Here is a 12,517-nt window from a genome sequence, read left to right as displayed (position 1 = left end):
CAATATATGAAAGTCACTCCTCTAGTAGGCCTTACAGCCCAAGGCATGGTGCATTATATTACATGTGAGGGCATATCTGAATAAGCAGATATGCCCCTGCTATTTCTTTGTTGATTCTCAGACATAGTAAGTGTACACCAAAGCCATTTTAAATACATGTGCTGGACACTGCTCATTACAAGTTTCCCAGCTACATGATGGCTTCTCTGAATCCTGGGATGTTTGGTATCAAACATCTCAGAAAAATAAACCCTCACTGACCCCAGTGATGGCTTTATTATTTACAAAATGCACACAGAGGGCACCTTAGAGGTGCCCCAGAAAACCTACCAGCTACTAATGTGTTGACTGACTGGTCCTGGCCAGTTCAGCCACCATAGACACGTTTCTGGACCCCTACGGTGAGAGCCAGTGCTCTTGAGTCCCAGAGTCAAAAGCCTGCACTGGGCAGAGGTGTTCCTCCTCTTCCAGGCAGAATGCACATTCCAGGGTGGGGAGCTTAAAAGGTCTTATCGCCTTTGAAATGCAACCCAGGCCTCTCCAAATGTTGGAGATGACCAGCGCCCCTATTCTGACCCCACTTTTGGCAGCAGCACAGATGGGGAAATTAGTTAAATTAGGAGGAGCGCCCACTTCATGCTAATCCCACCCCTAAGGTGGACGAGCTGAAGTGGACACTACTTTTTAAATTCCTCCATCCTGTGTGGAAGGAATTGGGCCAATAGGGTTAGGGCCATGCCCACTTCCCAAAGGAAGTGGTCATAAGAAGTGTGTAGTCACCATAAACGTGAGTAGCCATTGGCTACCACCTGGCACTTCTTGGAGCGCCCCTAAATTCAGTATTTAGGTGGCACCCCTGAATCCTAGAATCAGATTCCCGTTGACCTAAGAACAGCCACACAAAACAGAAGTCGCCCAGCTGAGAAGACTGAAGACACCAACTGACTTGGCCCCAGCCCTACCCACCAGTCTGCAGCCTTCTAAGAACCTGTGCCCAGAAGACGACTGTCCCGCAGCCCAGTGACCTCCAAGGCCTTAGGAGGGCTGCCTGCCTTCAATAAAGAACAAGAATTCCCGTGGACAGTGGATCTGTTCAAAAGAAACATTTCCAAAGAAGAAAGAAGTCTGCCTGAGAAACCGTGAAACTACCGCCTGGAACCACCTCTGCACCCGACACCCACGGCTCGAGTCCAAGTGGCCCACCAGTACATGGAAGGTCCCCCAGCACTTCTGACCCAGAGTCCATCATGTACCAACCCCTGCCGGACTCCACAGCAATGCAGGCAGCCTAAATCGAAAGGCTCCCCCCGACCACGACCGTCCCGGTATGCTGTTTCCGATGGCAAAAGACACCCCTGCACTCGGAGCTCCTGGGCCTTGGGGATCTAGACCGTTGGTGTCCCTACGATACCTGGCATCTTAACTTACCTGGGCAGCTATGGGTTGACCTCTCCCGGCACCCTGGCCAGAGCCTGCAGCCCGTTTCTGAAAGTGATCTCCTACATTGACTAACATTGGGAGCCCAAGGCTGTGTTGGCACTTTGCACCTGGCCACCCCTGTGTCACTGAGGGTGTAAGTTTGATGCTGCCTTATGGCCCCCCTTGTCTTTGCTTCAACCTCAGGAGCTCCACCCCTGACCCTGATCTACACACCTGTAAGCAGTGGTGCAGCAAATACCCCCTGTCTCCATTGGAAAGCATTGGGCGCCCAGCGCTGTGTTGGCACACTGCACCCGGCCGCCCATGTGCCTCTTGGGGTGTAAGTTTGGTGTAGCCTTGTGGCTCCCCCCGGAGCTTGCCTCAACTCCCAGAGACCAACCTCTGACACCGCCTGTACTTATCAGGGAGCAGCCCGTCTTCAGTCCCCAACAATCTCTGTTGACTAACATTGGGCACCAACTCCAACTTCGACCTTGGCACCGAGCCACCTCCATGCCGCTGTGAGTGCATACTTGGTACCAACCAGAACCTTGCCTAGTGCTAGCCTGAAACCCTGAAGACTGGGGTTGTAAGTTGTGTACTTACCTGAGAAACTGCATTCTTGTTTCCATTCCATAGGGTAACATGGAAGACTCTGAAAATTGCACTGTCGAAACAGCAAAGTATTTTTAATTTAAAAAGTGCTTACCTTATAACACAGTTCTTTGGTTCAAAGCATATATAAAAGCAATTGTTATTTTTCAAAATTGGTGTCAGGTTTATTCATTGTGTGTGTCTCATTTATTTTATTGCCTCTGTGAGTACAACAAATCCTTAACATTCTACCACAAAAAGAGCACTAGACCTATATATTTCTGCCTTTGCAAACCTCTGGGGAATCCACTGGACTCTCTGCAAAGTGTGCTTCCTTTTATTGCATGATATAGAGAGCCAGCTTCCTACAGATGGATTTAGCCGATTTGTTTTTCCTGTGTCCTTTACCTTCCTCGGTTGCTCTCAACTCCCTCCCCTCCAGGATGTGGTCTAATGCAAAATGTTGTTGAACTCGGAATCTGGAGACCATGGATTTAACGTTTGCTTCAGAATTTGACTAAACAGTTGTGATTCTGTGCAAACCATACAATCTCACTGTACATAAAATATGTGGCATCTAATTGTGTAATTTAAAACTGGGTAATGCACATTTGCAATCTATACAGCCCTTTCGATATACACAGTCATGAGTCATCTCCCAGACCCTTACTGTTGTGGAGCTCAGATATGCTGACTTTTAGTTCCCACTATACAAATATCAACAGATACCTACACAAATGTTACCCAATCAATCAATCAATCAATCATTAAATTTATAAAGCGCGCTATGTACCCGTAAGGGTTTCAAGGCGCTGAGGGGGTAGGGTGGGGGGTCTGCTGCTATTGGTCGAAGAGCCAGGTCTTGAGGAGTCTCCTGAAGGTGAGGAGGTCCTGGGTCTGGCGCAGGGTGGTCGGGAGGGAGTTCCAGGTCTTGGCGGCGAGGTAGGAGAAGGATCTGCCGCCGGAGGTCTTGCGTTGGAATCGGGGAACGATGGCGAGGGAGAGGCTGGCAGAGCGGAGCTGGCGGGAGGGGACGTAGAAGTTGAGTCTGTTGTTCAGGTAGGAGGGTCCGGCGTTGTGTAGTGCTTTGTGCGCGTGGGTGAGGAGTTTAAAGGTGATGCTCTTGTCCACGGGGAGCCAGTGGAGGTCCTTCAGGTGGTGGGAGATGTGGCATCGGCGGGGTATGTCGAGGATCAGGCGGGCAGATGCGTTCTGGATGCGTTGGAGTCGTTGGATGTCTTTTGCAGGGATGCCTGTGTAGAGTGCGTTGCCGTAGTCAAGTCTGCTGCTGACGAGGGCCTGGGTCACCGTTTTTCTGGTTTCCGTCGGGATCCACTTGTAGATTCTACGGAGCATGCGGAGGGTGTTGAAGCAGGAGGAGGAGACTGCGTTGACCTGTTTGGACATGGTGAGGGCGGAGACGAGGATGAAGCCGAAGTTGCGTGCGTGGTTGGCTGGAGTAGGGGGGGGACCCAGCGCGGTGGGCCACCAGGAGTCGTCCCAGGCCGAGGGGGTGCATCCGAGGATGAGGACTTCCGTCTTGTCGGAGTTTAATTTCAGGCGGCTGTTTCTCATCCACTCGGCGATGGATTTCAATCCCTCGTGGAGGTTGGCTTTGGCGGTGTGTGGGTGATTGGTGAGGGAGAGGATGAGCTGTGTGTCGTCGGCGTAGGAGAGGATGCCGAGGTTGTGCTGACGGGGCAGTTGTGCGAGGGGGGCCATGTAGACGTTGAACAGTGTTGGGCTTAGCGAGGAGCCTTGGGGGGCGCCGCAGATGAGGTTGGTGGCTTCGGAGCGGAAGGTTGAGAGTCAGACTCTCTGGGTTCTGCCGGAGAGAAATGAGGAGATCCAGTTGAGGGCTTTGTCTTGTATTCCGGCTTCGTGGAGACGAGTTAGTAGGGTGCGGTGGCAGACCGTATCGAAGGCAGCGGAGAGGTATAGGAGGATGAGGGATGAAGTTTCGCCGTTGTCCATTTGCTGTCTGATGTCGTCTGTGGCAGCGAGGAGTGCAGTCTCGGTGCTGTGATTGCGTCTGAAACCGAATTGTGAGGGGTCTAGGATGGAGTTGTCTTCGAGCTAGTGGGTGAGCTGGGCGTTGACGATCTTCTCGATGACCTTTGCTGGGAAGGGGAGGAGGGAGATCGGGCGGAAGTTTTTGAGGTCGTTGAGGTCAACCTTGGGTTTCTTGAGGAGGGCTTGGATATCGGCGTGCTTCCAGCTGTCTGGGAAGGTCGCAGTATCGAAGGATAGGTTGATGATCTTACGAAGTTGGGGGGCGATGGTGGAGTCGGCTTTGTTGTAGACTTGGTGTGGGCAGGGGTCTGAGGGGGATCCTGAGTGGATGGAGTTCATGGTCTTTCGGGTTTCGGCGTCATCTACGTGGGTCCAGGTGGTGAGGCGGTCGGCGTAGGAGGAGTTGTCGGGGGTGGGGTCTGGCGGAGGTGTGGTGTTGAGGCTGTCGTGGATGGTGGCGATTTTCTGGTAAAAGAAGGTGGAGAGTGCGTCGCAGAGTTTCTGGGATGGTGGGACGTCGTTGACGTTGGCGCTGGGGTTGGAGAGCTCCTTCACGATGCAGAAGAGCTCCTTGCTGTCGTGTGCGTTGTTGTTTAGGTGTTCTGTGAAGTGGGAGCGTTTGGCGAGTAGGATAAGTTGGTGGTGCTTGCGGGTGGCTTCCTTGTCGGTTGCCAGGCTGTCGGTGTGCGCTCGAGAAGCCATTTTTTCTTAAGTTTCTGGCAGGTGCGTTTGGAGGTGATCAGTTCGTCTATGAACCAGGCAGCTTTTTTCTTTACTTGGTTGACGGTGGGTCTCTTGAGTGGTGCGAGGGTGTTGGCGCAGTTGAGGATCCACTTTTGGAGGTTGAAGGCGGCGGAGTCCGAGTCGGTAGGGTCGGTCGGTGGGTTTTTGGCAAGGGTGCTGGTTAGTTGGTCCTCGGTGACTTTGCCCCAGCGGCGGTGCGGCGGTAGTGGGGTGCGGTGGTGTTCGGTGTTTTTCTTGAATGTGAAGTGGACACAGTGGTGGTCGGTCCAGTGGAGTTCGGTGGTGTGGCTGAAGGAGATGTGGTTGCTTGCAGTGAAGAGTGGGTCTAGGGTGTGACCGGCGATGTGGGTGGGTGTGTTGACCAGTTGTCTGAGTCCGAAGTTGAAGAGGATGGTGGTCAGTGATGCGGTGTTGGTGTCGTTGTTGTTCTCCAGGTGGAAGTTGAGGTCTCCAAGGAGGATGGAGTCTGTTGAGGCGAGGGCGTGGGTGCTTGCGAGGTCGGAGATGGTGTCACTGAAGGGGGCTCTTGGTCCTGGTGGTCGGTAAATGAGAGTTCCTCTGAGGGTAGTGTTGGGGTCCGTGTGGATCTGGAAGTGAAGGTGTTCAGCTGTCTTGAGGGTGTCGTCCGTGTGGGTGTGGATCTTGAGGGTGGATTTGTGGATGATGGCTATTCCTCCGCCGATTCTGTTGGTGCGATCTCTCCTGGTGATCTTGTAGCCGTCGGGGATGGCAATGGCGACGTCTGGGGACGAGGAGTCGTTCCACCAGGTTTCGGTCAGGAAGGCTACGTCTGGGGCGGTGGTGTCGAGCAGGTCCCAGAGCTCGATGGCGTGCTTTCGTGCGGAGCGTGTGTTGATGAGGATGCAGTGGAGGTGGTTGGTGTTGGTAGTTGCGAGCTTCCTTGTTCTGTTGCAGGTGAAGTTGCAGGTGCGGCAGGAGAAGGGTCCTTTGGTGTGCTTCGGAGTGGCCTGGAAGCAGTCTGTGGAGGAGCCAGGGTTAAGGGCGAGGAGTTCGCTGGCCGAGTAGCGAAGGCTGGTGGTGCGGGGGCGTGCGGACCAGGGGGGGTGGCGCTGGGCGCGGTCCAGGTGCGGACGGGCTTGCCTCTGGCGCGCCTCCGGCGCAGACGCGCAGCGCCAGCCATTAAGAAGGGAGGGGGGAGGGAGGAGCAGCTGGGAGGCGGGAGGCGGGAGGGAGCGGCGAATGGGGGCACGAGGGGGGCGGGCCGCAGGGAGGCAGCGGCAGGGGAAGCGGCAAGGGGGAGCGCCTAAGGGGCGAAAACCACGATAAACAAGGCACAAAATGACAAAAGTAAGGCACAAAGTCAAAAACAGTCACAAAATATGGTAAATGGCACAAAATACAATCGGAATACAGCAATCAGAAAGGGCACAAATGGGGGCAAGAGTGCAAGGAGGCAAGGCGCTGAAAAGTAGAAAAACACAGATACGGTGAAAAGCGGCAGAGAGCACACGGGTCTAGCGAAGCTTACCAGAGCCCACTAGACACCAGGGATGAGGCATAGGAGGATGCCTGCGGGTGGAGGAGGGCCTCGAACATGCTAGCAGCAGCGTGGGCGGGGGTCAGGGGCACGAGAGAGCAAGGTGGTGCTGCGGACGTGGGGGGCGAGCTCTAGACCAAAAACAGGTCAGAGGTCGCTCCAAAAGTTTATGAGGTAAGTTCAGGTTAGGAGCATTATCAAAGAGACCTTTTTTACTTGAAGGTCTTTTTGAGATAATAATCTCCTTTCTTGAGCATAAATGGAATCTCTCAATGTTTGAATGTTTATTTAATACAGTTGCTGCTGCATTATTGGAAAGATTAAAACAAAACAGCACAATCCCTATGGAAAAATGTAAAAGCCTGGTAGGCAGGACAAGACATTGAATGACACCCAAGTACGCTTTATTAATGGGTAATACAGACAAATAAATGTACGTTGTCTAGATTATGCCCCAAAGACCTGTGGGACCACCAAAGTGACCAATAATTTCAGGGGTAGGTTTATTATATTTTTCATTTTAGACAGTTTTTTTTATGGCACAGACATCAGCACACTCAAAATGCAGTGGAAATTACATCCACGATATGCAGTGAAAAGTGAAACAAGCATGTGTTAAGCCGAAATATAGTTGCATGACAGAGGATGCATGTAGCATCATACTTGGAAGGGGTCGCTTTAGTATAAAGTAGTAGTGTGACTTAGTGGTGGAAAACCTTGTCATCGTATAAGTTCTTTTTCAAGTGATGTTTTTTAGATTGTGCTTGAAAGCTGGAAAAAAACCTGATTTCTGTGGGTAGGTCAGTCCAGATTTTTGGAGAATTTATGATAGAGTAGATTGTTTCTTGAGTTTCCATTTGAACGGTTGATTTGCGGATCCTTCTGTCTTCTGGATATCATTAATTGGCTGAGTTGTGTGTAGATACGTTTTTAATAAGAAGAAAATAATGTTTAATTTAGATGTGTTTAAGTTTTCCTGACTGGGCCTTATCTAGCTTGCACTGACATCATTTACGTTTCAAAAAAATAAGTGCACTTTTATTTTTGTATGAATGAGCATTCTCCCTGTGCATGTGTTTCTCTATGTGTATTTCAAATGTAGAAAACCAGCAAAATAAAGGCCGTATCCGTGGTGATGGTTGTTTTCTAAAATATGACTCTGTTAATTGTGTTCTGCAATATGCAGCATCCAGGAGGTTCCTGTCTTTGTAACATTCAAGGTGCTTTGCTCTAGGCTTTTCTACGGACTGTTCATTTGTTGAATTGCCGGTTGTATTTCTGGATTATATGAATGGCATGTTATTTCCTTAATTTCCTATGGACACTTCATTCATTTATATGCAGCAAAGTAGGTGTTTATTAGATGGAGTGTATTTAATGTGATATGCACATGTGAAAGTGATTCGTTTATGTGAATGCATCTTTGTTTATAGAGCTCTATTATGAGTGAACTGTTTCTTTGCCTACAATCCTATAAAAGATGATGTTTTGGGGCTATGTGCCAGAGCTTTTTGCACTTGCTTAGAGAGCAGCCACTATGTTAGTCTGTTCATTGATTAATACTTAGACTTTTCTTTATTTCTTAATTATTCAGACTCTTCCCCAGTTTGTCATTTATTAGGACTTAGCCCTAGCCCAGTGCCTTTGTGGAAAACATGATATCAGTCCTTTTACTAAAGTATATATTAGTTCTTGCTGATTACTTGCCTTAAAGGTTTTCCTTGTGTTAAACCCTTTGCATTATTTTATTTAGACTTATTATGATTGCTGATTCCCCATGATTTAACTATCAACGTTTTGCCTTCTGCAATGATCCTAATTTTGAATTAACCTCTATAGTTTTGACTTGAATTCTTGTTTTGTGTTTTGAGCTTATACTTATGGAGGCTCAGACAGTCCCTGTCCCACGTCTCAACCCACTTTACTGTTTTAATTAGAGCATTGGCAGGTACGTAGTACAGTTTGGATCATCAAGTAGAGCATGAGGTTTTCATTCATCCTACTCAAGAGAAGAGAACTTCATTGAAGACACGCACATGTTTTACTTCAGTCAGTCTTCTATTTTGGTGGGATATTTCAACTGGCACCATTTCACCGTGTTTTGCTTTCTACCTCCCACAGCTACCAGCGCTCCCTGGACACCCTGCTGGAGCTGGTCGCCATCCATGGGGACCGTTATAACCTCATAGTCGCCAGTCACAATGAGGAGTCCGTGAAGCATGCTTTGCGCAGGTGAGAGGGGTTTGTTAAGGTGGGTCAAATTTTGATGGTGAATGGGATATCTATTAATAAAGTGAGCCTGTGTCCTCATTTTTCTCCTCTCTTTTCATCTTTCCCTCCTTCCCTCCCACAGCACCTGCTCTACCTGCTCCATTTCATAATTCTCTATAATTCTATCCCACCTCTCTTGGTTCTAACAATCTTTCTAACGTCTCCTCCCTTAACTCTCTCCTCGCGAATCTTTCTCTTCTTCTTTGTCTCCTCACTATTCAGTCTCACTCTCTTTCGAATTTTCTCCTTTATTGCTTGATTCCTACTCCCCGCTCTCTTCCAAAACCTCTGTTTCCGTGTCACTTTTTTCTCCCCCATTTCCTTTTATCAGTTTTTCCCTTCCCTGTTGTTCTTCCTCACAGACGTGTTTTGTCTCATCTCTCCCCAGTTACCCTTGTCTCGCTGCCAATGTGGGCTATCATTACAATATTTATGTAGAGCTTTAGCTTGCTCAGCAGGTTTTGTAGGCCCGCTCCCTTTCACTTGTTTCTCTCTAGGAAGTACGTCTGTGCATGCTCTTTCAAGTCAGTTTTTCTTTTACAGAATATCGCCGAATGCCCCTTGACTCCATCGTCTCTCAGGGCATCAGTATTCTGTTCTGTTCATCGAATGCATCTTTCATCATTTGACCTACCTTTATTATTAAGGTGTTCTGTTTGCGTCTCGGGTGCTTCCAAATGAGAAGTGTGTAAATGTTTATGTTGAATTTTGTGAAATCCCCCGAAAATGTCACCAATGTATACTTTCGGAGTGAAAGGTGGTTTGCTGGTATCTCGTGTAACTGTTAAGGGAGAGTACACTTTAGTTAAAAAAGGCTGGGGAGAGATCAGCAGGATACTGGTTCCAGCAGAAAATGTCTCTGTGCAAGACATTTTCTGTGTGAACCAGTCCACTGCTGGAATCTTGCGAGTCTTTTTCTATTGTGCGAGGTACAAGCTTGTTCTTAAACAAGCATTGGCAAAGCCAATAGGTCTTGCCTATGTGAGGAATGTATGATGGAGCAACGAATCCTGGAACCACGCATGCCTAAACAACGCAGTCGGAACAACGACCGCATTGTTTCCACGAATGCCTTTACCACGCATGCCTTAACAACTATTTTTCATTGTAAAGGCATGCCTAGTAAAGGCATGTGTGGGACGGAATGCATGGTTTCAGCATGCAACCCCCCCACCTGCCCTAAAACCCAGAAGTACCCCACCCCTAGTACTAAAACTATCCCAAACCCCTGCCCCTAATTCTAAAACTACCCCATCCCCCACCCCTGCCCCTAATGCTAAAACTACCCCTGCCCCTAAAAACTAATATAACCCACCCCCACTCCACCCTTAAAAACTAATACAACCCGACAGCCCATCCTGCCCCTAAAAACTAAAACAACCCCGATCACCCACCCCTAAAAACAAAACTACCCGAGCCCCCACCACGCCCCTAAAAACAAAACTACCCTGACCCCCAGCCCTAATACTAAAACTACCCTGACCCCCATCCCTGCCCCTAATACTAAAGCTACCCCGACCTCCCCATCCCCGCCCCGAAAACCAAAACTAGCCCAACCCCCCACCCTGCGCCTACAACTATCCCCACCCCACTAATCCTAAAACAACCCCAACCCCCACCCGTGCCCCTAAAACTAAAACAACTGCCATCTCCCACCCCGTCCCTAAAAACTAAAACAACCCCAACCCCCACCCTTAAAACTACCCTGACCCCCCACCACCTTAATATTAAAACAACTCTGACCCCCCACCCGCCCCTAAAAACGAAAATGACCCCGCCCCTAAAAATAAAATTACCGCGCCCCCCCACCCTGCCCCTAAAAACAAACCTACTCCACCTGACCGCTAAAAACCAGAACTACCCCATTCCCCACCCAGACCTTTAAAAATAAGAACTACCCCGACCCCCCACCCCTTCCCTAAAAACCAAACTACCCCCACCCCCAACAACTACCCCGCAATCCTGCCCCAGCCCCACTTACCTGACCGCGTCCTCTCCCGATGCTGACTCCCTTTTTCTGTGCCTTAGCCACGCATTTGTGTTGTTCAGCACATGTGTAGTTAAGGCACAGAAAAAGGAAGTCGTTGTTCATGCAAGCTTGGTTCCGCTTGCATTGTTCATGACTTTGTTGTTCTGGAGTCATGCCTCTGGATGTTTCCCCTATGTGAGAGCTATTGGCTTTGCCAATGTCTTTTTGCCATGTTGTACATCAGCGTGGCTGCTGTGCAGTAAGGCTGAAAGTAAAGAAACTAAGGGGCATATTTAAGAGCCCCTAGCACCACTGAAGTGTCACTTTTCATGACGCTCAGGTGGCACAATGCCCTGCTCCAAATTTACAAGGTGGCGTTAAACCATTTTTTGTGGCTTAACACCACCTTGTAAATACGGCTCCTTCACACGCAGCACTTTGCATGGAAGGGGCGTGCAATGGATGTTGCTGTGGGCATGCCAAAGTAGCACCCATTACATTTTGACGCTGCCTCGGATTTACAGGTTTTCGTAAACCTGAAGCAGCACCAAAATCTAACGCCACCCCAGGGGTGACGTTTGCATGGCGCAACGAGGAGAAATGCTTTCATTTCACCTCGTTTTATGCTATTTCTGTGTTTGCTGCATTGTGTAGCACACATAGAAAGAGCAAATCGCCATTTAAGATGTTTTTTGTGGAGGAAGGTGTTCCTTCCTGTACAAAAACAATCTTCCCCTCAAGTCAGCTATCCTTGCACTATGGTGCAAGGGTTGCTGCGTTGGCGCACAGCAGCAAATTTAGCGCCGGCGCAGGGGGAAACCCAGGGATGTGTTGTATTCTAGTAAATACTGCGCATCCCTGCATTTTGAAAATAAAGGTGCGTTGCGCTGTCAAATTTGACGCAGCGCTGCGCACTGTCATTTTCTATTAAATCTGGCCCTAAAAGTCCTATGATGAAGCCAATCCTGGCCGCGCCATAGCACTTATTTTAAACTTAGTGCCATGTTGTACATCAGCTGTTGTGCAACATCTCTGAAAGAGACTTTAAAAAAGTGTTGTGAAGCAGCAGCTCCTTCATTACGAGATTTATGTGCTAGGAAATACAATTTAGCTCATTAAAGCATTTGCTTTTCACTACTCATTGAAGAATTTGCTGGGTGAGCACTGGGGGGGACTACGTTGCATGCATTACATGTTTCTGTAGATGTGAACATGGAAATAATATACCACACTGGCAAGAGTCATAAGGGACCCCTGTGGTGCAATAGGCTTATATTTTAAGAGCCTGTTTGAAATAACGTTGTAAAACAAAGCCAAACTTAGTTCTTTACTGAAGTAGGGTTGGCACATGGCTCCTGTTTGCCAGGAAAAGTGCATGTTGTAATTATTTTATCCACGGTCTTGTCTCTCTGCTATGCATGACAATCGCCAATCCAGTTCTACCTCTGAACTCACCACGAGCTACACAGCCATAAACCATTGGAAACACACGGACTATGGGCAGACGTAGATGACTGGAGTTTGATGCCAAAGAGGCAGGACCACTTTCCCAATTTATCCTGGCCTCTCCCACAAGAAGAATAAACACAGGCAGCAGCACACCAACACGTGTACTTGTCTGTCATCACACAGTAACATCAGGCCACGGATATGTGCTACCATCAAAATCCAGCAGTGGGAGGGAGACAAGGGGACATTTAAAGGAGACAGCAGGCAGACCATGAAGATGGATGGCGGTGACTGAGAGAGATTAATGGAAAGGAAGAAGAAATAGAGGTAGTGGTGAAGCTGGAGAGGGGGGGAGATAAAGTAGATGAATGGAAGGGAAGACAGATAGAGAGAGAGGAAGAGCAAAAAAGAAGAGAAACTGGAGAAGGACAATGCAGGGCGAGCATTGAGGGTGTGGGAGACAGATAAATGGAGAAAAGAAAAGGGGGGATGGGACTGGGTAAGTTAAGAGAGCATCGAGGAAGTATAGAAATAAAAGGGGCGAGGCAAGTTGAGAAGAG

General features: G+C 48.9%; 1 protein-coding gene across 1 annotated transcript in view; it reads left to right on the top strand.

Moving 5' to 3' along the window:
* PRODH2 (proline dehydrogenase 2) overlaps positions 1–12,517 on the top strand; it is a 273,534-nt gene that overhangs the window by 168,000 nt on the left and 93,017 nt on the right. Inside the window, exon 8 of the mRNA XM_069243992.1 lies at positions 8,390–8,500. Within this exon, the coding sequence (XP_069100093.1) occupies positions 8,390–8,500 (111 nt within the window). The remainder of the gene's footprint in view (positions 1–8,389; positions 8,501–12,517) is intronic.

The sequence above is a fragment of the Pleurodeles waltl genome, chromosome 7, assembly GCF_031143425.1.
Source record: "Pleurodeles waltl isolate 20211129_DDA chromosome 7, aPleWal1.hap1.20221129, whole genome shotgun sequence".
NCBI classification, from domain to species: Eukaryota; Metazoa; Chordata; class Amphibia; order Caudata; family Salamandridae; genus Pleurodeles; species Pleurodeles waltl.
The sequence above is the reverse complement of the archived record's forward strand: the minus strand, read 5'-3'. Positions and strand labels throughout refer to the sequence as shown.